Source organism: Aulonocara sp. 'chitande type north' Nkhata Bay, linkage group LG14 (assembly GCF_057382095.1).
Source record: "Aulonocara sp. 'chitande type north' Nkhata Bay isolate Kocher_YH1m ecotype deep benthic linkage group LG14, A_spYH_male_GT1.1, whole genome shotgun sequence".
Taxonomy (NCBI): domain Eukaryota; kingdom Metazoa; phylum Chordata; class Actinopteri; order Cichliformes; family Cichlidae; genus Aulonocara; species Aulonocara sp. 'chitande type north' Nkhata Bay.
This window is the reverse complement of record NC_141357.1, coordinates 22,065,996-22,091,384: the sequence shown is the minus strand read 5'-3', so window position 1 is coordinate 22,091,384 and position 25,389 is coordinate 22,065,996. Positions and strand designations below refer to the sequence as shown.

General features: G+C 40.7%; 1 protein-coding gene across 1 annotated transcript in view; it reads right to left on the bottom strand.

Annotated features, from left to right (window-relative positions):
- Positions 1 to 1,516: 1,516 nt before the first annotated feature.
- LOC147314543 (uncharacterized) overlaps positions 1,517 to 25,389 on the bottom strand; it is a 54,701-nt gene continuing 30,828 nt past the window's right edge. The window contains exons 64-101 of the mRNA XM_086260393.1: positions 24,455 to 24,646; positions 23,567 to 23,716; positions 23,365 to 23,468; positions 22,668 to 22,870; positions 21,981 to 22,201; positions 21,708 to 21,854; positions 21,419 to 21,583; positions 21,113 to 21,264; positions 19,165 to 19,333; positions 18,856 to 18,964; positions 16,905 to 17,041; positions 16,632 to 16,757; positions 16,242 to 16,421; positions 15,389 to 15,613; positions 15,132 to 15,258; positions 14,763 to 14,962; positions 14,457 to 14,669; positions 14,198 to 14,343; positions 13,437 to 13,564; positions 13,120 to 13,264; positions 10,616 to 10,745; positions 10,322 to 10,465; positions 10,096 to 10,222; positions 9,786 to 9,997; positions 9,534 to 9,696; positions 9,332 to 9,420; positions 8,407 to 8,567; positions 6,544 to 6,658; positions 5,986 to 6,182; positions 5,858 to 5,906; positions 4,871 to 5,017; positions 4,433 to 4,768; positions 4,160 to 4,257; positions 3,968 to 4,074; positions 3,784 to 3,863; positions 2,973 to 3,001; positions 2,777 to 2,905; positions 1,517 to 2,354 (exon numbers count right to left, since the gene is read on the bottom strand). Coding sequence (XP_086116519.1) covers positions 1,872 to 2,354; positions 2,777 to 2,905; positions 2,973 to 3,001; positions 3,784 to 3,863; positions 3,968 to 4,074; positions 4,160 to 4,257; positions 4,433 to 4,768; positions 4,871 to 5,017; positions 5,858 to 5,906; positions 5,986 to 6,182; positions 6,544 to 6,658; positions 8,407 to 8,567; positions 9,332 to 9,420; positions 9,534 to 9,696; positions 9,786 to 9,997; positions 10,096 to 10,222; positions 10,322 to 10,465; positions 10,616 to 10,745; positions 13,120 to 13,264; positions 13,437 to 13,564; positions 14,198 to 14,343; positions 14,457 to 14,669; positions 14,763 to 14,962; positions 15,132 to 15,258; positions 15,389 to 15,613; positions 16,242 to 16,421; positions 16,632 to 16,757; positions 16,905 to 17,041; positions 18,856 to 18,964; positions 19,165 to 19,333; positions 21,113 to 21,264; positions 21,419 to 21,583; positions 21,708 to 21,854; positions 21,981 to 22,201; positions 22,668 to 22,870; positions 23,365 to 23,468; positions 23,567 to 23,716; positions 24,455 to 24,646 — 6,035 coding nt within the window. The 3' untranslated portion in view covers positions 1,517 to 1,871. The remainder of the gene's footprint in view (positions 2,355 to 2,776; positions 2,906 to 2,972; positions 3,002 to 3,783; positions 3,864 to 3,967; positions 4,075 to 4,159; positions 4,258 to 4,432; positions 4,769 to 4,870; positions 5,018 to 5,857; positions 5,907 to 5,985; positions 6,183 to 6,543; positions 6,659 to 8,406; positions 8,568 to 9,331; positions 9,421 to 9,533; positions 9,697 to 9,785; positions 9,998 to 10,095; positions 10,223 to 10,321; positions 10,466 to 10,615; positions 10,746 to 13,119; positions 13,265 to 13,436; positions 13,565 to 14,197; positions 14,344 to 14,456; positions 14,670 to 14,762; positions 14,963 to 15,131; positions 15,259 to 15,388; positions 15,614 to 16,241; positions 16,422 to 16,631; positions 16,758 to 16,904; positions 17,042 to 18,855; positions 18,965 to 19,164; positions 19,334 to 21,112; positions 21,265 to 21,418; positions 21,584 to 21,707; positions 21,855 to 21,980; positions 22,202 to 22,667; positions 22,871 to 23,364; positions 23,469 to 23,566; positions 23,717 to 24,454; positions 24,647 to 25,389) is intronic.

The following is a 25,389-nucleotide window of genomic DNA, read 5'->3' as shown; positions in this document are numbered from 1 at the left end:
ATACCGTGATTACAGCAGACAGCCATGGATCACACATGCCAGAAATTCTGATGTATATCTAATGTGCTCCTTGCTAGAAAAGCCTCTTAATACTGCAGTTTGAAATCACTCATGTGTCATTTCTATTCATTCTCAGTGTGTGACTATATCTGTATATTTCACATGCTATCACTGTGTTGAAAATTACCTTTAGTTTATTCTGACAATTATTCTGGCCAGTGAAACGAAGAAAGGTGTAACAATCCTCACAGTACACTCAGTATGAAGTAATCTAAACACTTAGCATTTGGTTTTTAAACAGACATGCAAAGTTATGTACTTCTCTTCATCTACACAATGTATTCCACACATTTACTCCTGACACTGTAAGCCTGTGATATTTTACATCATTCCTCACTGCTGGCTTGCTAAACATTAGGCTTCCTCTCAGGTCATGATGATTTGGTCTTATTTGGAACAAGTTTTGAATGTTGTTTGTTTGCTGCTTTATACATTATTTGTGGACGTTTGAAGTCAACCTATTTCAATTTGAATTTTATGGTTCTTTTGAAGTGGGCGCATGTATGATCCTTGTTGTTCTTTTTTGCAGAATGTATTGGATTTTCTAGAAAAATACAAAACTAAAAGGAAAAAAATCCAAGTTGCATAAATTTGTGTGCATTTTGGTAGTTTTTTACCAAATCGTTGTGGGAAGATGGGATAAAATAACAATTTTGAGATCAGACACATTACTCTATGCATATGGGCACACAGATACTTACACAATCATCACACAAAGCCATTCATCCTAAAAATAACCCATGTTTTCATCTAACCAACTAGAGCAAGCCTAATGTAGTAAATAACCACAAAGATTTACACACTCAGAGCTGCCCAGTAAGTTGTTTTATGTTGCCATGTCCCACTGCGAGGTACTCTGGACACAAATGCAAAATCAGTGGCACCAGAGCCAATCTAATTGATAAGGCATGAAATGTCATTGAGTCACAGAACTACACCTCACATGTGTACACACACATACACAGAGCCACGGGGCAATGCCAGATTCAACCAGGGGGACTTGGCACAGACCTCTAAGCTAACACTGATAGTAAGTGAAGACTTGTTCCATCTGACCTTCTGATTTGGCTCACAGCCCCCTGTAGGAATACTGACTTTCTATTATAAGACCCAGAACGCTATGCGTCAAATAAATCATTGAACCAGAAGAAGACAGCAGTTGTGCAACATAGACTTCTCTTTTTGGAGCAAAATCAAATCGGTGCCTTTCGAATTGTGCAGCTACGTTTAGTTCCACTCGGTTAATCTGCTGGTTACAGAGAAATCTCACTAGAACGACAGCTCGGGGCATAAAGTTCAGAACCTGTAAGTGTGCAAGAGAGAGAAGAGTTATTGTAGTTTAATATTACATATTCATGAAAAACACGCGGGTTGTCACCTCGACACGGCGGAGAAGCTGCTGTGATCAGGAAGTAGAACAGAAGCACCGGTGTCACCTTGTGTTCAATCAGCTGAGCTTTATTGTCTTAACTAGAATATGATAATGAGCACAATCTGTCTTAGAGACCAGTATTAACTCCTGACTAAGAAATTCTTTGGACAAGCTGACAGACTGTGTCATGCCACTCCTTGCAGCTGCAAATTACTTTTGTCTGGATCCACACATAATTGAAAGGAACTACGATGAATTGTTTTTACGAAGTGCACCAAAATGAAGACAGAGGTCACTTGTATCGTTACTCGAATAAAACAACAATATTGTACAGAAATAGCCACTCGAGGTCTAACATGAAGGAGCACAAAAAAGGAAAAAACCTTGATCATTTGTCCACATTCAGATTGTTGTGCACTCAAATGTCATCAGTATCTGTTTAGCTTGTTGTATTTTCTATTGCAGGCTGCCTTTTTAGCTCTTGCTCTCCTGGAACATTAAGATCTTGAGTGCCTGGCGTCTGGCAGCCCAATAATGTGTCAGCGTTGTTGCTTTGGACAGTGTTACTCTTCTGGTCAGAAATATGACTCTCCAGTTTATAGCTATCAAGACCTCTGCTCTCTTCGGCTTGCTGGCTGTGACTGTGGCTAGCTGAAATACTGTCCCGCCGCTGGCCATCGTTGGGGCTCAAACCATCTGTACTACCATAATTCTCACTTTCTCCCTGCTGTGTAGTGCTGCTGTCTGTTTGTGTGCAGCCTCTTGTCCCATCTTTCGACTTGCTGTCATGCTGCTGGCATCGTGTGATCTGGCCTAATGTGATTTGGAGCTCATTGAGGCGCTGTAATACATAGCGTCTCTTCAGTTCCAGCAGGATTGTTCCATTACGACTCAGGCTTGGCATGTCTGTTGGAGTTGCCCTCTGCAGAAGAATAGATCACAGAGCATGTATTGTAAATGATGTGCCGTAAAGATATGACTGAGTTCGTGCACATAGTCTCGAGCAATAATGCAAATTCAGACACAGATCACGTTCATGCATACTGATTTACGCATTTCTCTTTTAAGTCAAGGCTGAACATCATCATGAATATCGTAGATTAAAACGAGTTATCACCATTCAATCACTGCAATGTGCCATTTATATGTATGAAATGCAGTAATAGCAGATACTGGCAAAATCAAACGAGATCATTTAACAACGCTGAAGTGAAACTTGGATGAAATCAAAACACAAAGACATCATTTAAAAGCCCTTCACAACACAATTAAATTAACACAGAGATTCATGTTTTGGATTATGTAATTATATGTGCAATGTATAATGTTCCAGCTAATTACTGCAGAATGGTTTCCAGCGCTGTTCTCTCTTTCCTTTAGCCATGTGCTCACATCAGCTCTCTTCTGTAGTTGCGTGCTCAGCAGCAAGAACGACTCATTCATGCGATCAATTTCTTCCTCTATACATGACATCTGGAAGAGAAATAATGGTTGACGGTTCACTTAAATTAAAATTCTGTTTCATTTTTCATATTTTTACCTGCACTGGTGTCCCCTTTGGTGGTAAACCTAAAACAAACAAAAAAAAGAATAAAAATGTGTGTCTGGAATCTGTAGAATGGAAAATACAACAAAAAAACACCAAACAATATGTGAATATATGAAGCACAAAAACCACCCAATGCACTTCAGCCCTCAATATCATGGTTTTATGGAAACCTTGAACTCTATGCACCAGGACACTGAAACAAAAGTCTTTTAGGTGCTTAACAGCAAAAACAAAACAGAAAATCTCTCCAAGACTTCATATGATACTTTAATGATGTTTTATGTTTTAAGTGGCAAAAATGAAATGAACAACATCTGCATGAAATCACAGATGGGCTTGTTCATCAACTTTTAGGGCTGGAATATTATTATGGGCATTGTTTCGCAAGACCGCTTGCTGATGTCACTGAGGCTTCATGGTCAAAAGCAGAAGTTTAAATCATCAAATCAGTCCATGCATAAGAAAATAGTACAAGACTGCAACAAATGTCCACAGAATTTCAGCTGATCAACACATGATGATGTTTTGTTCGCAGCTCCTTATACATTTTCCTATACTGACAACAAATGCCACAACTGTTTTTTTAAATAAATTAATTTTGCAACCTTTAGCATATGAACTATTTTATTTATGAAGCTGGTGAAGGTCTATTTTCCCTTTACTTTTAGATAGTAGCTTTGCAAAGACCCCTTAATGTGATATTTATTGTTTTACAGCAATAAATGCACCGTGAAAATCCTGTGAGTATTTTATGTAATAGTAATTCTTTTTGAATTACTATTACAATCAACAGTTGTCTTACCTTTGTCTGTGGTCTGAGCTGGAGTATGTTTGAGTTCAGAAATGAGCTGCTCCAGCTGGAAATATTTGTATTTCTTGAGTCTGAATTGGCAAAAAGGGAGAAATATTACATATTGTAATATAAATATTTTGCTGAAATGACAAACCTCATTTATTCTGCTGTAATCGTTATCTGTCTCACCAACCTGCTAGCTAATAGGTGCTCAGTGAAGCGGGCTTCAGTGGGAACTCTAATGTTGAGAAATTCCTCAACTAATGTGTTATTCCGCCCCTTCAAAGCATCGAAATTGGACTGTTAAAAGAAGGCATAAAATGTTATCTGCCTCCATTTTTATACTATGAGAATGATGAGTGAGGTTTAAAGAGCACTTACACACCTCTGCTGTGCTCCATTTGAAAGAAACATTGAACAACTGAAGGCTTAGAACTGAAATGGCCTCATGGAGTGCTTGCATAAAGCTCTGGGCTTTGGATCCTGGATTAAAAAATACATATACAAATCTATATATCAGTGTTTTTAAAGAAGATTACATACTTTGTGCTTTCAAAGTTAATTGCCAGGGATATTACTCTGTACTATATGACAGTTGCCAAACGAGGACACGAGACTGTCCTTCAGAACTGTCTTCTATTGGTTTTTCTCTGATTACCAGATGCTATGTGGGCCATTGACTGCAGGATGACAGAGATGAAATGTCCCACGTGCTGAAGCTTTGCCTCTGACAGATACAGGATTTGATTGGTCGCATCAAAATAAAAGTCCCTGGAGCAGTGTGACAGTAGACCCCCATTAGAGGAAGATGGAGCGAATGGAATCGACTTGGCCAGCAGGAGAAGAGCACTGGGGAACATGGGGCAGTTTTCAAGCAATTGCATCACCTGACAACCAAACAAAAAAATGGCAGAGTCCTGTGGGGAGAGGTTGTCCAGTGCAGTCGGGATGAGCTGCCCATCATAATTCCCCTTTGTAGAATTATCTGCAACTCCTAAAAAGGAAAAAAAAAAAGAGATAATTTTAGAACTTGGTATATGTTACATTGATCAAATATTATGTGTGTTTTAGAGATCTCGTTATAATGTTTCTGTACCATTGCTAAAATATTGTTTTGACTCATCCATGGTGAGATTTTGTAAAGATTGTTGGATCTCCTGCAGGGTCTTGAATAGAGGTGATATCATGATAAGCTTGGACAGGTCATGATCACTTAAAGAAGGAGCTGTGCTCTGTATATGGTCTAGGACACAGAGAAATAACATTAGCAGAACACACTATAAACTGACCAGGCATAGGATTATGGACACCTGGTATCTGGATCAGATGTTAGTAACACATCTGTTATGTCCTGTAAGTTGTTTGTCCAACACAACCCAAAGATGCTTGATGCCGCTGTTGACTTGCCTCCCATAGTGCATCCTGCTGCCAGGTGTTCCCCTGGTAAGTGATGCACATATACGCGGCCATCATGTTAAAGAAAATATGATTAATCAGACCAGGCCACCTTCTTCCATTGATCGTGGTCCAGTTCTGATACTCGCGTGCCCATCGTTGGAGCTTTCTGTAGTGACAGAGGCATGGGTACCCTGACTGGTCTGCAACTGTGCAGCCCCACACAAAACAAACTGCGACGCCTGTGTAGTCTGACACCCTTCTGTCAGCATAAACTATCTTGACAATCTGAGCTACAGTAGCTAATCTCTTTTGTGATAACATGGGCCAGCCTTCCCTCCCCTTGTGCATCAGCGAGCCTTGGCTGCCCATGACCTTGTCACTGGTTCACCACAGTTCCTTCCTTCCCCCACAAGATCTGCAGTTTTGGAGATGCTCCAGAGAACGCATTCGTCTAGCCATCACAATCTGACACTTGACAGACTTGCTCAAATCCTTTTGCCTGCCCATTTTCCTGCTTCAAACACATCAACAAAATGTTCATTTGCTCCCATATCCCACCCACTAACAGGTGACATGATAAAGAGAAATAATCGCTTCACCTCTTGGTGTTCATAATATTATGCCTGATCAGTGTAATATTCTGATATTATTGTACATGCATACAAAGTAGTGATTTATTCCTTACCGGGCTCGTGTGGAAGAGCTCCTGCTTTGGTCACATTCACTGAGGAAAACTGTGGATCATTGAGTGAGGAATTTACTCTCTACTTTATATCATAAATACACAATACAGAGAGAATGCCACTGCAGTACCTGCATCAAACACATGTTAGTGTCATTGGGTTGCATGTATCCAGCTTGCGCCTCACACTCTCTGGTATCGTGATGACCTGTGTGACAGTACAGGGGACCAGACAAATCCTGGTTCTGCCAAGCGTCTCCTGTCAGCCTGCATAAGAGAGTTTCCACTGACCTGACCAGAGCTCCCAGCAATGACATGCAGGCCTCAACTTGAATGATGGAGATGTTCAGTTACATACAAAAAAAAAATTAAATTGTGACATAAATTTCCATTTCTCTTAATGCACAACAAGAAACAGCCAGCATGCTTCTGTGTGATGGTCCACAAAACACAACACAAACCACATATTATCATCTTTACACTTTGGTGTTTTATGCTAAGCTAAAGTAATTGTCTGTAACTTTACAGCTATGATGCGTGCATGTGGTTCTCAACAAGAAATGAAGAATTCACATTTCCCAGACTGACTAAATATCCCTTTAATGATCTATCTTATTATTAGAGACGGTCATTCATCTTCAGTAGAAGACATTACTCTCATCCTCATGATCATCATCATTTATTTTTACCTTGTGTATGTCTCTCCCCCACACTGCTGCCTGATGGTTCATCCTTCATTGTTTTATGAACTAATATCTCTTTAAGGAGGCTCATTTTTTTATGATCCATATTCTCCAAGGCATTCTGAAAGAAGGATAAAGAATTTTTATTCTGTTTCCTTGAGGGGAACAAGATTGCATTATTATGTATGTGTTATGTATGGACAAGCAAGTCCATAAGTTGTTCTTATTAATGGTTCATAACTGACCTATAAAGTGTGGTAAGTGATTTACTCATCATTAATAAACAAAACAAAACAACAACAAAAAAAACATTAACTGAAACTTTAAATAAATGACTTCAACTGTTTATGAGAAGGAGCACTTCTTGGATTCAAACCGCTTCTCTTTGAGGTGCTGGTTTGATGGTAAACAAATAATAAAAAGTAGTTGGGGTATCAGTGAGAGCAGCAATGCAATGAGGCACCATTAATCAGTGTAAGGGGGTCTCACATGCTAGAGGATAAAATGGGACACAGCCAGACTCCCAGCAAACATGGTTGCCTAGAGCATGGGTATGAAGTGTAAGGGCCAGAATATAAAATTAGTTTGACATTCCAGGTGTAAAGGATCCTATAAGAGTAGTCATTGTAAACATTGCTCAAATGTACTGCAGATGTTAATTTGATTTCACCTCTTAAAAGGAGTTTGCTATTAATCATTTTATTAATAAAAAAACGTATTTGCCATCTGCAGGCTGTAGTGTCCCAGCTGCAAAGTTGTTTTTTTTTATTTTATTTTATTAATGGTAGAACGAAAAGACTATTTAACTACTCTCTGAACTGTGTGAGGAGACAACCACACAGATATGGAGAGAACATGGAAAATATGGAAACTCCAGATGTCATGAGTCGCTGTGTGGCAGGCAGGAGTTGGACCCAAAATGCAGGCACTCAGGCATGAGGTTTAAACACAAAAAACTCAGCTTTATTTGCTGGCAGGGGAAAGTCATTAAAAAAGCAAACTAAACTGGAAACTCATAAACAAAACTCACAGTGAGACAAAGGGAGATCCACACAGCATGAGGGACGACACGACAGTGACCAAGAGAAACACAGGGTTTAAATACACTGGGAAGTAACGAGGGGAATGAGACACAGAAGGAGAGCACAGCTGGGAGAAATCAGAACTGACGAGACAAGGAAGCGTAAACTGAACACACTGAGATAAGACAGAGACTTTCAAAGTAAAACAGGAAACACATAACACAGACTGAACAAAAGACACAGACTCACATGCAGGCACTACAACAGAGGGAACAGAGACGTGGGACCAGGGCAGACACAGACGCTGACTGGACACGGGGATATAGCGGACAGGGGAGACAGCAACTAAGGATTACACAGAGTCAAACCATAAGACATGACTCTAACAAAGAAACCAAAGCATAGAAATGATAAATAATATATAAACTCAAAACCCTGGCTCAACGACCCAGGCATCCTAACACCGGATGGTGGATTTAAACCCAGTACTTTCTCCCTGTGAGCCAACAGTGCTAACCACTACATCGCCCCTTTGTCCTGTTTCTAAGCGCTTCCTATCGAACATTCACTGTTCGATGAATGAATTGGCAATGACTTGGGGTCAGTTATTTGTCCAAGGATGCTTTGGCATGCAGACTGAAGCAACCAGAGACCAATCCACCAGTAAAGCAATACATCAATCAACCGATCAATATATGACCTGCCCTACCCTCAGGGCGACAGGCATCCCCACCTGATGGATGTCTTTTAGGTTTTGTATTAAACATGAACTGTGGTGGCAAGATAATTTATCCAACAGCTTTACTGGATTATTCCATGCATTATTTATTACAATATTAAAACTCACCTTGAATGATTCAGTGTGTTGACAGATGTTTCTATAAAACTCCTGTATGTCTTTGCGGTGCCGGGCCAGCTGTGAGGCTATATGGAGGTTCTGATCCTCCAGCTTGTCGTAAAGAGTCTTCACATTAAACTCCTCCAAATCACAGCACCCTGGCACTCCTCCTAAACAAGGCCAGTAAATGTCAACAATGGGAAAGATTGAAATGGCTTGAAAAAATAACAGAAGGGCCTCATCATGACATCTTTAAGATCTGAGGAGATGATCTTGTGAAGCATGAACGCACATTGAAATTATAAGCTCAGTTTGGCTCCATAGTAATTTAGTGGAGTCGGTCTAGCTTTCTTTAGTGGTAACAGCACAAGCCATTACAGTATGATATAAGCCATTATTTTCTTTATCGTCAATCAGATGTGGAATAGGCTGTTAACTGCTAGCTGGTCATGCGTGATGGTTTCATAATGGCTAGGCCAATTGGCATTTAAACGCCCAATCAAGCTGCATGAATAATGTAATAAGCGTCAACTGAGAAACATTACCGTCACCTCCACTATCAGAGATTAGAAAGAAACAAAGCAAATGTAGTGAAAAGTCGATGAAAGGGAGCTGCCAAAGTTTGTTTTAGTGAAAGTTTTCTGGAAAACTTTTAGTCTTTGGTTATTGGCCAAGTCGTCCAAGAGGTACAGAAAATTTCTTTAGTGAATTTGATAAAACATAGTTGCAGTAAGTCATAAAAGTAAACTTTAAATGCATTTCAGACTTAAGTTTCATATACTGTGATACCATATTTAATTGAATACAAATTAGAGCATGTTTAGGCCAAAAAATTACTCTCCATCACAGTTACACATTTATTGCAATTGCTTGAAAACCCATAGATAGATAAAAAAACAAAAAGCACTGGCACAGTATTAAACAAGGGGCTTACCTCCTTTTGAAATAGCAGGCTCCTCAGCTTCTGCTCCTTCTCCAACACCTCTACTACCAAGGAAATCACCTTGGTTTGGGACCACTAAGCTGAAAAACAAAGACTCGAATTTTGTTTATTTTCACTTGTTTAAAAGTGTTTTATGTATTTTTTAGAACATTTTTTAGAACACAACGTCAGCACTGCTGTCACACCAGTATACCTTTCTCTGCTGCATGCACACTCCACCGGACAGAAAGGCTCCCCGAGGCTGCGCCACTTTGGCTTTATCCTCCACTGGGAGACAAGCTTTGCTTTGCTAGGTCGCAAAACTAGTACTGTAGTGGTCAGAATTACGACCACAACCAAGAGCAGACTAAGGATCCCTGCACACAGTCAGCATTGTGTCATGGTGAAAGCTAATTCATTACAATAATACCCCTGTAAACAGTTAGTCAGCAATACAAATACCCACCAGCAATCACTCCCCAGTCGGGCAGAAGGTTTAGTTTGTGTTTCTTGACAATCCCGTGCTTGACCAATTGTGCTGGGGTCATGGGTTGAAACACAGCAGCCCTGGGGCCACACTCTGTCCCCTCCTCACTGACTACCACTACCAGACTCCACTGTGGGACAACACTGTCAACAAACACGTACTTCCCCGTTTCAGAAAAAACATGGGCAAACCTGGCAATGGAAAGATGACGAAGAGGAATACAAATTAGAACATGAGATGACGATACTGTGTGACCACAGTTATGTGAGGATTGTTACCTATATGTTACCTTGAGGAGTTAAAGTTTGTTTGCTTCATGAGTATCTGTAGATGTCTAAAGGCACCAAAGTCCCAGCTGGGGTTGCTGTTAAACAGGTGGTCTTTTTGATAAACTGGAAAGTGGCTGAGATGGCGGTCTAAGAGAATTCAAAGTTAGAAGAGGACAGTGGTTTAAAAAAAAAGAAAAAAAATAACACACTGTGATAAAACCATGGTAAAAGTAAAAACAGCTGTACCTGTGTGGTTGATGGTGAGATGAAAAATGAGCATGTCACCAGAGGAAAGACAGGCAATGGGGTTGGGGATTCGAGGTAAGACAGCCAGATCTGCTGTGTCTCTTCTATTTCTGGGTCTTGTTTTTAGGACTTCTATTGGCTCAGTGAAGAGATAGCATTGTGTCACAGATTGCACAGTTTTGTCAACCAATTAAAGCCAAAATGTTTACAGTTAATTGGTGGTAGATACAGAAAACAAACGGATTGCATGGCAAAAGAAAATATATCAATCAACATGTCAGCTCTAATCACCTGACAGAAACTGATTGATGACATCTTTTTGTGTGGGAATCCAACCAAACACTCCTTCAGAGTCAAACTGGACCAAGTGTGTTTTCCCAATATTCTTTAAATGGATATCTGGTCCTAAAATATTTGTTATTCTCTGAAAATAAAAGGAAATAACACAAACTACAACACTAGAAAAGCGCATGTTATTTTGTATCTATTATGTTGGAGAGAAAACATAATGTAAGGAACAATTGTGCCATACTGTGTTTCTATTTTAACTATAGTTTTTCCAGTTGCTGATATTTGTCAGTTTTTATTTATATGTAGTGTTAAGTATGTGTTCCAATACACATTCACAGTAATGCCATGCTACACCTTGGTCACAATAATAAAAAAAATATCCTTAACTTGAGAAAAAGATATTTTTGTTGTTAGACAAATAACATGCACACTTACATTACTGTGCAAAAGTCTTGAGACACCTTATTTCTTTATGTTTTATTAGGAAAATAGGTGCAGAGATTCAATTAAATTTTCAATTCAACTCAATTTTATATGCATGGCACCAAATCATAACATCAGTCACCTCAGTGGTAAGAAAGTTAAAGACCCTACAATAACAGTGTGAAAAACCTCAACAATCAAACAACACCCTATGAGCAATCATTCAGGAAGGAAAAACTCCCTTTTAACAGGAGGAAACCTCCAGTTCAGGCAGGAGCATCCATCTGCTGCGATTGGTTGGGGGTGAAACATGTACAAACATTAATGGAAATACAGTATAAAGCTGCTTTTGGCTGCACCCTTGTTGCAAGTGGGGTAGCTCTGCAAATTGCTTGATTTGGCACAGTTTTATGCTTTTCCTGACCCAACCACAAAGCCAGCTACCTTTCACTTGCCACTACACTACACTACATTACAGTAGATGGAACTTATATATACATTATTTAAGGCAAAAACGCAGTTTGTAGAATTCTAATGAACTTAAGTTAATGTTTGGCATGGCCACCTTTATTATTTTAGAACCTGAACTCTCTTCGGCAAGATTTCCTCTTATTAAGAGTTGTTCTCCAGGCTTCTTGAAGGACATTCAAAGCGTGTCTTTGAATGTCTTTTGTTCTTTTCTCTGTCAAAATTGTCCCACACTGCCTCAGTAATGTTGAGGTCCAAGCTCTGGGAAGGAACGACACTGTGCCATTGTGTGGTTTTCCATCCGCTTTACCTGTTATGCTTTTACTGCATTGGCAGTGTGTTTGGGATCATTGTCATGCTGAAAAGTGAAGCCGCTGCCAAACACACACTTTCCAGGTGGTACTGCATGGTGGATCAAAATGTGACAGTACTTTTCTGCATGGTTCCATCAATTTTGACAAGATTCCAAGAGCACAGGCTGTAATGCAGTCCCAAACCATGATACAGCCTCCAACATATGGGACCTGCTTTATACAGTTTGACAAATATTTGACGACAGCTCCAGTTCTTGTACAGTTTGGCATGTGCTTTTTCTTGCCGTTCCCTTCTTTGACTATGGTTTCTTGACAGACACCCTTCTGCTGAGACCATGTCTCATGAGACTTCGGTGAACAGCACATGGATCAACTGAAGTGCCACATGCATTTCTCGGGTCAGAACTTTGTTGGATTTTTTCCTATTTCTAAAGGAAATGACTTGAAGATACTTCATATATGCTACAGAAAGTTGTTAGGCTTAGCCCTTCTTTGTTGGTCATCCACTTGGTTCAGTTTCCTCATTTTTAAGGACACAGTGCATACCCTGCTGTCATATGTCATGTTTTCAGCCAATAACTCCTTGGGAATTGGCATGTGGGTGCAAAAATTACTGTTTTATGCCTGTTAAACTGTTATCGTTGGGATCTTTCATAGTTTCAACCAAAGAAATAGGAAAACAATATATGTGATTTTGTGACAGCCTGCGAATAACAAAGTGCCTAAAGATACAAATAAAAAGGCAATGTTAAAATAAAACCCTGGAAAAACAGAAAACCTGGAGAACTCAAGCCAACTTTTAAAAATCACAAATCTGGCAAAATATAAAGAAACGAGGGGTGGCTCAAGACTTTTGCACAACACTGTATATATGATGAAACTCACAGAAAATGAAAAAACCTCTTGCTGGAATAACTTGGAATAACGAAATACTTTTTCTTTGATGGTGAGCAGACTTCACTATTTATCACTGTCACTTCATCATATGCAATGATATCACAAAATCTGCAGTTGCAACATTTTTTCACATCATGCTGAAACCTTGTCAAATGCTGTGCCAAGCTTTCTGCCTACTAATTGATGTAGCTAAACCCTACAGTGTGAGGAGTCGCTTGGCTGCGTCAGTACAGTTCTAATGTTGTATTTGTACTTGTTTTTCAAGTATCCCTCCTCTCATTCCCGCACACATTTAGAGTAACTGATCACTAATTATAAGAGAAATAATTGAATTGGATAGCTGGATATCCTTGCAAGGTGTAGCTGATCAACAGTTGTCAGTGGCCCATGTTAACCTTCCATCACCTTTGCCCAGACCATGCTATGGCTTTCTTTGATGCTGAGCAGCAGGTGTCCATCTGGTGAAAGCTGAGCAGAGAGCTGAGGCAGTCTGGAAAGGCAGGATGTATTGCAAAGCTCCTCAGCAGACACGTATCGCTCACACTGGCAGCTGGGGTGCAGATAAGGCAAGAGACAGAAAGGCAACATATCAGGCTGTATACCAGCTAGAATCCTAATTCACTTCTTTATTAGATGTAGCTTTAGTAGTTTTTACAGAGCAACAGTAAATCGGACTCGGCTTACATGATTTGGTAAAGGAAAAAGGTGATAAGGTGACTCACATGCCCATCTCCGCATCCAGAGTTCCTCCATGTGGTCCACAGGTGATACTGCAGGAGTGGAGGGACGGTGACACACACTCTCTGGATGCTGCCAAGCGCACCTCTCCTGTGGCACATCGTCTGTTCACCTGAAACAAACAAAAACTCAGACGTCCGAAAGGGCATACAAGGTTTTTGCAATATGTTGCATCATGTGTGACTGAACCTTCATTTACACCATAGTATAGTCTTCTATAGTCTTCTAGGCAAAACGTATTGCAAAGGGAGTGAGTCAAACTTCAAATCTTGACTGGATTTTTTTTTTTTTTTTTGGTTTAAAAAGTGGAAAGCTTTTCATGTGATTCATGAAAAGCTCTTTTTAACGTTAGACACATGAATGGTGTTTTGCAGGTGAGTCTACAGAGTTGCGCAGGAACAAAAAGAAAATTAGAAAATTTCACACTGTCAATATGTCTTTGAAGGTTCTCAGTCATCCAGGTCATCGTAGTCTAAGGAGCTTGGAAAGAAAAGCGTCTGGACTTCTTTGAGTTGCTTGAAGACGTTTCACCTCTCATCTGAGAACATTCAGAACTGAAGAAGAAGCTTCTCGGATGAGAGGTGAAACGTCTTCAAGCAACTCAAAGAAGTCCAGACGCTTTTCTTTCCAAGCTCCTTAGACTTCACACTGTCAAGTTGAAGTGTAAGTTTTTTGAGTCAACAAACGCATTATTGAGGAAAAAAATGCATAGATTAAACCAAATACCTTAATGGTTTTAACTGACCTCAGGCTGACAGTCCAATTCACTATCGGCAGTAGATATTTTAAAATCCAGCTCGTTATAGAAGATAAAGCCAGTTCTGCACAAACATGAACCATCTGAATACTGGAAAGCACGGTTCTTGCCAATGCAGGTACAGGAAAAAGAACCTGAGAAAGCAAGCGACACACGGCATGGCAGTTTGTGGTCCTGATTTCCAACTCCTCGCAACAAAGTTTACTATAAAAACTTTTTAAATCAGTCTGTTATTTACTGCTCTAACCAGCTTGTGAGGTGGAGGAGCTACCACAGGGGAAGCAGGCCTTCTGGGCAGGCAGGTGGTTGAAGGTGTTTTCCAGACACAGGCGACAGTCATCCATTTTCTCAGCACGAGTGAGGTTGCCGAATGAGCCAGGTGGGCAGGATATCGGCTGAGTGGATCCCAAAGGGCAAACATAGCCAAGAGGGCAAGGGTTTTTCTTGTAGTTGTCTGCACCTGTTGCATTAAATGTGTATGAAATGAGAAATACTGTACAATTGAGATCATTTAGGATGATGAAAAATTCCTGCCAAAACGTATATAAAGTACCTGGGGGGCAGAAGTATCCTGGTGGACAAGGAAGGCATTGCAGAATGGAGGCTAGAGATGGACGATAGGTGCCCCCCTCACACACAATACAGCAGCTGTTTTTGGACCCTCTGAGCCCACTAGTGTTGGCAGGCATAGAGCCGCCTTCGCAGGACTTCATGGAAGAGCTGTTGGCTGGGCAATAGTATGGAAATGGACAGCTGTGGAGCATGGTAACAGGGTTATTTATAAAGCTTTAAACCACATGAAGTAGAATCAGTCAAAACCTATCAAGCTTTCATCATTTAAAGCCTCTCATTTTTTATATCACACAGAGTGGACACTTGCCTTTGTGCCAGATTTAGCTTGTTAGAGCTGTCGTGTACTCACAGTTGTTTGGGGCTGTTGTAGGAATGAGATCCTTCAGGGCAAAAATAACCTTCTGGACAGGCTTCAGGCTCAGCAGTTTGGGGTCCACAGTACGATCCAGCTCTGCATGGCCTCTCTGAAACCGCACCTAGATTATGATCAAACACTTGTTACAACACTCACTGCTATGTTTGGAAAGGAAGGAATTTAAAATGGTTCAGACATCGCATCCAGAGGCTAAAATGAGCTTTCACATAAAACTATTCTGAGAAACCCACCAACAGGACACTGATAGGAAGCCCGACAGGGTATCCCTTCAACGTTGGGTTTTCCTGTATCCTGGGGGTGTGGGCAGAAAGTTCCCCCTGCACAGAGTTCACACTGGCTGGGTGCAGCAGCTCCCGGAAGCTGCCTCATGGTGCCTGCGGGGCAGAGGATGGGAGGCCCAGTCCCACTACACCAGAAGCCAGGTGGGCAGGGATGTTTGGAGTAGTCTGTCAGCCCTACAACAACAACCATTTTCTAAAAACAACAAATCACTATATAGTGTGACAGATATATGAACCACAAAGCTTGCTAAAATTATTAAAGTTTTTTTAATAAGCCTTCCCACAAAGGCAGCAAAGGCAGCAAAAGAAAGGACCGTAACAACCTGCTGCACATTATCCACTAGCTAAGGCAACAATATGATTTAGTGTCAACCATAAACTTTTGTGAGAGGACCAGAAACAAGGTTGTTGTTTTTTTATTTGAAAATTCAGTGCACGTGGCCTCATGTGAAGAGTTAAAATTCAATGCCTTCCCTCACATCATATTTCTTTCATTCATAGTTTAGGCACAACTATGATAATGTGCACCATATACTGTATACGGACATTAATGCAGTCTTGAAAGGAGCTGGCTTTGAATTGCCCTTGCAGATGTGCATTAAAACCCAACAGAGAAAAAAAGATTACAGATGTATTTTAAAATGTATTACAGTGCACCATACTGTAGGCACGGGGTATAATCAGAACTGAATAACAGAATGGAATAATGTGTAGCTTTTACAGGGAAGGAAAAGGAATCTGTTACATTTATAGATTAAATTTGAGTTCATCTTTTAAAACATGAGGATATGGCGTATCAGACCTGTGCTGTTACAGTGTGAACCAGGTGGGCATGGCAGGCAGTCACCCTTGCTGTGTGCTCCAGGAGAAGCTCGATAAGTGTAGAGAGGGCATGGCCTGGCACCAGTCCCTCCAACAAAGTCGCCACCAGGCAGACCATCACAGTAATGACCAGCAGGACACAGATGAGCAACTGGGTCTCCTGCAAGCAAACATCACAAAAAGTTGTTTAGGAGGAAAACAGGTTTCTGATACTTGGTATATACACGAACAATTTTTATGCTACAAGAAGAGATCAGCCTCTCCTATTCTCTTTCATCAGATCAGAAAATTTAAGTATCTTGATTAAAATTTTGTATTTTTACCCTTAATACTTGATTAAAATGGCTACAAAACTTCACTCAGTTCATACCAGATTTGCACCAATACTGGGGTGGGCAAGGTAAGCAATCCTGTAGGCTGGCACCTCCTGGGGAGCTTCTGATGGTATTTGCAGGACACAACCGAGCCTGTTTTGTGCCTTCGGGGCAATAGAAACCTAGAATAAAGGAAACATTTGGTATTTAACAATTTATTTAGCTAAACTACAGAGAATAAAAGCATTAACATTGATTTGTTGGTAGTTTCTTCTACATTGTTAGTTTTTAAAATTATATATCTTTCTCTCTATATATGCATATTGCACCTGGTGGACACAGTCCAGCACACTGCACACCCCACTGGCACTGGGTTAAGTTAAACACTGGTCCCTGAGGGGTGAAATCTGTGCTTCCAGAAACGCAGATATACCCTGCAGCACAAACACCTTGGATCTTACCACCCCTAAGGAAACATACAGTTAGTTAGTCAGTACATAAAACCACAAGATTCACTCCATGCAGCCAGAAATATATGCCTATGCACACATAATTAATTTAGAAGAATCTGAAACGTATGCTCCATTTAACAAATACAAAGATAATAACATCATCTCTTCTTGTTTAATGTTTACTCTGAGTTGATTATGATCATGCACATGAAGGCAGTCATTTAGTTTTGGCAGTGAACCGTGGCTACTGATCATGACATACTTGTGCATTCTGATGTGATAACAGTGAGTGTTTGTCTTTGAGCACTGTAACTGATGATTACAGTGTTCAAAGAGTTGATCATGACAGGAAGGGCAGTGGAGATACAATGTATGTTAAATGTTAAACGCATCATCCGCTGTAATTTGTGATGCTTTGCAAAATCTTAATTACTTGGAAGTAATTAAAAATGGCTAAGAGAACAATTTATGAATAATTTATAAGTTATTAAAATTAAATCTGTAAATTTATGTTACTAGGTCTCATTCTTTGAAAATCTTAAGAACCAGCAATTTTATATGAGCTATGCATTGGTCATATAGAGTTAATATAATGCATGATGTTTAGCCTGCATGCCAACATTTTTGACATAATGACAATTAACATAATGGACGCTATTATAAAGCAATATAGGATTTCTAGGAGAGATGATCGATGAACAAGTTTTAAGAAAGAAATGTCCAACTCCGATCTGAAAATCCAAATCACAGCACTACATAAGATCCATTTAAAACCGCAATAACCTTTCTGAATTATTGAAAGAGATAAAGTTGCTGTCGTGCTCCATGTTTTAATAAACTCAGTTAAAATTATCAGTAAAGCTGATATTGCTGGGTATCTTAATGAACATTTTCTATCAGCTAGTTCTGTTTTTAATGAAAATGTGGTCTCAGAGTTCTAATTTGAATCCCATGTCTTTTTCATCTATTACCTCCATATCAAAAGAACCCATTTGTCTTTAGATCAATTTCTTCAAAAGGTTTGAAATCCATTCATCCAAAAAAGTCATCTGGACCTGCCAATCTGATTCCCCGTCATCTAAAGCTAACAGCTGATGCAACTGCTGAGCCTGTTCCTCATATTATTATTTCTCCAGATTTTAGGGTGATTTAGTGTCCAGACTAATATTGCTCTAAAATCTGTAAAGCAGCCTATGTTCTCCCCTTCTAAAAAGTTTCATTTTAAAGAATTATAGCTAAACTTTCCACTCTTGTTAAAACTCTGGTATTTGCAATAAGCTCTTTGATGGCTTTAGATCAGTTCATAGTACCATAATATGTGTGGGTTACAAATTATGTTGTTAATGCATTTTTCTGCCTTGTTTGTTGATCTATCCAAGGCATTATATTCTCTTAGTCAGACTCGGTTCTCTGGGCCAAATCTTATTTAGAAGCTGAACTGGGGCAAAATGGAAAGGTACTGAAGGCATATACAACTTTTAGAGCAACATATGGTACCATCCAGATTTTGCTTTTTGTTTTTGGAACTGGGGTTTAGGGTATCTGGTTCGATAGTGTATGTATGCTGTTATGTTCCTTTATTTATTTATCAATAAATATTTTTAATTTGTAAATTTATAATTTTGTATTGGTGTGTCTTCTTGGCGTGGTCTCCCTTAAAAAGAGATTTTATTCTCAAGGGACTTACTGTTAAATAAAGCATAAATAAATAAAATAAATAAATATGTCTGTATACACAAGGTGTGCATGGGCCTAGCTGTATGTTTATCTAAGTCAGTGCACTGTTTCTGAATATTTGAGGGTGCAAGACGTGCATGGGACTGTGTACCTGCAGAACTTTCCTGGAGGGCAGGGTGAACACTCTCTCTCTTCCTGTAAACCTCCCAGATCTGAAAGGGTGTATGTCCCATTAGGACAGGGCTGAGGTACCATTGTTCCTAGAAGAAAAACAAAAGGTGGGATAAAACAAAAGCCTTTATTGGTCATCTCATCTTGATTTTGAAATAAACCAAGTGGATTAACATTCTTGTCAAAAGAAAGACATGAGACTAATATTGGTCTCATGTCAATGAATATGTCAGTGAGCTATAAATAAAAGTTTAAATCTTTTATTGTCCAGAGCTTCTTTTCAGCATACCTGCAGGGCAGAATGAATGTGGTGGGCAGGGTAGTGGATCTCCCACTATGGCCTCCTCACAGTAGAAACCAGGTCTGCAGGGAATGCAGCTGTCTGATCCCTGGTTAGGCTGGTACTCTCCTGTGGGACAAGGCAAGGCCATGGAAGAACCTTGCAGACAGTGGTGGCCCTTAGTTGGAATGAAAAAGGTGAAGGAACATCAGAGAAGTGGCACCCAATTTAGCAGAAAATTGATATTAAACTACGTGGCACAACCATTGTATTGGGGGGCAAAAAAGTATTTAGTCAGCCACCGATTGTGCAAGTTCCCCCACTTAAAATGATGACAGAGGTCAGTAATTTGCACCAGAGGTACACTTCAACTGTGAGAGACAGAATGTGAAAAAAAAATCCATGAATTCACATGGTAGGATTTGTAAAGAATTTATTCGTAAATTAGGGTGGAAAATAAGTATTTGGTCACCTCAAACAAGGAAAATCTCTGGCTCTCACAGACCTGTAACGTCCTCTGTAAGAAGCTTTTCTGTCCCCCACTCGTTACCTGTATGAATGGCACCTGTTTGAACTCATCATCTGTATAAAAGACACCTGTCCACAGCCTCAAACAGTCAGACTCCAAACTCCGCCATGGCCAAGACCAAAGAGCTTTCGAAGGACACCAGGAAAAGTATTGTAGACCTGCACTAGACTGGGAAGAGTGAATCTACAATAGGCAAGCAGCTTGGTGTGAAAAAATCAACTGTGGGAGCAATCATCAGAAAATGGAAGACATACAAGACCACTGATAATCTCCCTCGATCTGGGGCTCCACGCAAGATCTCATCCCGTGGGGTCAAAATGATCATGAGAACGGTGAGCAAAGATCCCAGAACCACACGGGGGGACCTGGTGAATGACCTGCAGAGAGCTGGGATCAAAGTAACAAAGGTCACCATCAGTAACACATTACAACGGCAGGGAATCAAATCCCGCAGTGCCAGACGTGTTCCGCTGCTGAAGCCAGTGCATGTCCAGGCCCGTCTGAAGTTTGCCAGAGAGCACATGGATGATACAGCAGAGGATTGGGAGAATGTCATGTGGTCAGATGAAACCAAAGTAGAACTTTTTGGTATAAACTCAACTCGTCGTGTTTGGAGGAAGAAGAATACTGAGTTGCATCCCAAGAACACCATACCTACTGTGAAGCATGGGGGTGGAAACATCATGCTATGGGGCTGTTTTTCTGCCAAGGGGACAGGACGACTGATCCGTGTTAAGGACAGAATGAATGGGGCCATGTATCGTGAGATTTTGAGCCAAAACCTCCTTCCATCAGTGAGAACTTTGAAGATGAAACGAGGCTGGGTCTTCCAACATGACAATGATCCAAAACACACCGCCCGGGCAACAAAGGAGTGGCTCCGTAAGAAGCATTTGAAAGTCCTGGAGTGGCCTAGCCAGTCTCCAGACCTCAACCCCATAGAAAATCTGTGGCGGGAGTTGAAAGTCCGTGTTGCTCGGCGACAGCCCCAAAACATCACTGCTCTCGAGAAGATCTGCATGGAGGAATGGGCCAAAATACCAGCTACTGTGTGTGCAAACCTGGTAAAGACCTATAGGAAACGTTTGACCTCTGTTATTGCCAACAAAGGTTATGTTACAAAGTATTGAGTTGTATTTTTGTTATTGACCAAATACTTATTTTCCACCCTGATTTACGAATAAATTCTTTACAAATCCTACCATGTGGATTCATGGATTTTTTTTTCACATTCTGTCTCTCACAGTTGAAGTGTACCTCTGGTGCAAATTACTGACCTCTGTCATCATTTTAGGTGGGGGAACTTGCACAATCGGTGGCTGACTAAATACTTTTTTGCCCCACTGTATTACACATATGTCTGGAAAATAATAGAGAAGACATGGGGAAGTAATTCAGTTGGAGAGAAGTCTATATGTTCAACCTTACCTTGGGACAGAGGAATGCATATGGGGTAGTTGAAGAGAAGTCAAAAGGGCAGTAGAAACCAGCAGCACAAGGACCACTGGGGCTAGCCAGACCGTCTGTAGAGCAGTAGTGGCCAGCAGGACAGGAAGAACAACTCTCCATGGACACACCTCCTATGATGGGTGCACAATAGATAACAGTCAGAGAATATTGTGAAGGAGATAATGGGAAGCAGACAGCATGAGATCAGAAGTGGATCTCTTTTAAATTCAAATCCAGCAGCATGGAAATGCCTTTTCATGACATGTGCAAACATTACTGAAGTACCCGTGGAGTTGCGAATGCTGCCAAGAGGGCATGGAATTGGAGAGAGGCACCCTGCTGGACAGTAGTGGCCCACAGGGCAAGGGCCATTCCTGGGGAAGTTTTCAGAGCTGTGAGGGGCTGGTTCCATAGCTCCACCATGGCAGAAATAACCCTGCAAACATAAACCTGGATGGAAAAAAAGAAAAGAAAAAGGTGACACTACCAGTTTGATGCCATGTGAGGATGCAGATGTGAGTATTTTGCTAAAAAGCCAAAGTTTTGTTAAATCAAAATTTTAATCTCTGTTCACCTTGTGGTATGGAGGCTCCATATGCGGCACAGTACAGTCCAGAGGGGCAGGGTGTGCAGGCAGAGAGTGTGTGGGCACCTGTCTGATTGTTGAAAGTACCTGAAGGGCAGGGCTGAGGCAGGGCTGTCCCAGCAGGACAGAAATGACCTAAAGAGAAAGCAGTTACTTTATGTTACTGCAGAAATACAAATTTGGACAATACTGTTGCTATACCTAAAAGTTTAAAAATATTTAATTTGTGACTGACTTAACGTTTATTTTTACCATCCTCACCAGAGGGGCAGGCGGAGGGCTCTTTAGTGGCTGACGATGGACACGTGGTTCCTTTGGGGCATAATAAGCAACGGGCTGCTCCCGGGGCAGGACTGTAAGTGCCAGGCTCACAGGGCTCCTCATGTGCTGAGCCAATAGGACAGCTGTGGCCAGCAGGACAGAGGTAGCCATGGGGACCATTGGATGGAGTGGGACTGGAGCTGCCGCCCAAGCACACATACCTGTAGGCACAAACAGAGGAAAACAAACTGCGTATAGATTTTGGCACAAGCTGCCACTAGCAAAACTGTAAGTGAGGGGAAATCATTCAGCCACAATTTCAAATTATGTTTTGTGTGTGTGTGTTTCTTGTTTTGCAGTACAGCAGAGTGCAGCTCATGGCACAAAGTCTGGCTTTATTAATTCACTCAGGTTAAACTGAATGAAACAACAGAAGCCCTTAATAGCTAGCAGCAGCCAAGAAAAACGTATCTGAATTGTTCTGTGTTTTAATTTTCCTCCACAATATGCCTAAATGTTCCAGTCTTCTTATTTACAGTCTAATACCAGAAGAGAAAGAAACCAAACTATTGGCAGACACTGAAGTGATTGGAAGACATTAAAAGGCCTTTAAAAAAAAAGTCACTATCCACTCTGAGAAAGAGTGGATTTGAAATTGAAAAGTAGAAGAGTAATAGTAGTGTTTACCCAGCCTGACACGGGAGCGCTTGTGAAAGCTCTGCTATTGCAGGACTGTCACAAAACAGTCCAGGGGGGCAGGGTGTGCATTCATCAACTCCCTTTAGTCCTTGAGCGATGGAGAAAGAACCAACAGGGCACGGGAGTGGATAGCCAGTGCCTGCAGGGCAGTACAGGCCAGGTGGACAAAGATGACTTCCAGACGAATTTCCCTGAAAAAAGTAAGAAAAAGTTTTAATTATCTAAATAAAAGAAATTTAAAAAAAAAGTGTATCATATGTGATACATGACTTTTTTACACCTGTACATCATCTGTGTGATTTTTGTTTTTCCATACATACAATCAGACACATGCCGTCCTACTGTGAGCAATAAATTGCACATTGTTGCATTATTTAATTTGTCACTAGATTAAAAAACACTTCAGTTTCCAAAAAAAATGAATTTTATGACAATTTATTGTGGTTTAGGCTTTACAGGGTTAGAGTAGAAGAATGTATTTCACTGCAGAAGGTATCCTGGAAATGTGGCTCTTTTTCTTATAGTGTCTATCACACCTGATGGTACCACTGGAAGACCATTTATGACGTGCCAAAAAAGAGTTTTTTCTTCACAAATAAGACTGTAATACTAAGTTAAAGGTTGAAGGTCCCCTAAAATCATTAGGTAAATTTTACTGGCCAGCATCACAGAGGACAAGCATCACCTGATACTCAGTAGAGTTTGGACTGGTTGATCCAGCAGGACAGTAGTATCCTGCTTCACAGAGACCTGTCGGCTGGGATTGCCCAGACTGAGAGCAAAACATTCCTGCAGGCAACATAAATAAAATAAAGTCATCATAACAATAATTAGAAATAAAATAAGCTGTCATACTGGTTATGGTGAAGCAAAATGTTTTTATGTACCAGCAGGGCAGGAGAGACAGGTTTCAGGACTGGACGCTCCGAGGTGGTTCTGCACAGTCCCAGGTGGGCAAGGGAACTCCAGTCCTAGAGTCAGACCTGCAGGGCAGTAGTGACCAATAGGACACAGCACAGGCTGGACAGTAGCTTCACCTGAGCCACATTAAGAAAAAGAATAAGTACACACATTATAGTTTCTTTTTCTTCTTCTTCTTCTTCATTTTGCTGCTAACATATTTCCTCTATTCCTCCTTTGCACAACCCAAACCAACTCTCAGCCTTGCCTCTCTAACCTTGTCTCCAAACTACTGCACCTGAGCTGACTCTCTGATGTACTAATTTCTAATCCTGTCCTCCCTCCCAGTAAAATCTTAGCATCTCTAGCTCTGCCACCTCTGCCTCCTGACTTTTTGTCAGTGCCACCATCTCCACATCATACATCATGGCAGGTTTCACTACCATCTTGTAAATCTTCCCTTTTACTCTTGCCTCTGTCACAAATCCCCTGACATGCATTTCCACCCACTCGACCCTGTCTCTTCTCTCCTTCACTTCTCTCGGGCACAGAGATGCAATTAACAAAGAAATTTAGCAACTTTGGAAAGTCCGTGTTGTGTAGTTTTAAATGTCTTAAGACATCAATAATTAAAACAATTTTGTGATACTGTGAAACAATGTCTCAGTTAGTTTGGCTGAGACAAAGAGACTTTGGATAAGCTCCTCATAATTATAAAGCTTGCTCTGATTATTATAATCATCCAAGAAGGACTTTAAAGAATCACCAGTGAACACAAGTGAATTTGATCTTGCAAATATTTTGGTAGCAAAGTATGGTAATGGATTCCTCTCTGGATTACTGCTGATCCCTGCAGGTAAATCCATGTTTCCCACCTTGACAGTAGTATCCAGGGGTACAGATGGTGCAGTTGTATTGATGCGTGTTGCCCGTTTGAGAGCTAAATGTTCCTGCAGGACAAGGCACCGGTGCTGGTGTTCCACTGGGGCAGAAGAAACCAGCTGGACACACAGCCTGATCTGCTTTGCTGGAGCCCCAGTCACAATAAAAGCCCACCCAGCAATCACCTAGAAGACAAGAGAGTAAAAGAAAAACAAACTTCTATACAGAAATTTACAAGTTACAATGTGTTGTTCAAAGATTTATGCACATAAAAGTTAAATTATTACCGCTGACATTTTGGGGGGCCTTTTTACAGCTTTATTTGAAAGGATAGAGTGAAGAGTGACAGGAAAATAGAGGGAGACAGAAAGGGGAAGACATGCAGCATATGGTCACCTGCTCATCCCAGTTAGCTAAACCGGCACCCTGACAGTGCCATTCTGGGATTTTCCTACAGCATGATATGTGCTACCATAGAATATTAATATTTTAATAAAGATTAAATAGAGTTCAAATGAATAGATTGAAGTAGCAGAGATATTGCTGATCTTTCTCTCTGACTCTAACAGACCACTAGAGGTACTGCAAAGGAAAAAGGCTGTGATCCACAGTTGAAGTGAATAGTCCCAGTAACGTGAATATGTGCTGTTGTCTCAGTTTAAGTACAGTGCCACTGGGGGTGTGGTTCCCCTATAGGAACATGTAAAGTGTCATTACAGGATATTAAACAGATCCTTTGCACATCAAAGTAGCCATCTGGCCATTTAGAAGATTTAGCTGTACAGACAGAGACTCTTAGTAAGATCACTTCATTGCTTGTGACGATAAGAATAGAAGAATAGAATAGAATCATCTTTAATTGTCCCACAAGGGGAAATTTGGTTGTAACAGCAAGAAGAAAAACACATATACAAACAAACAGGATACA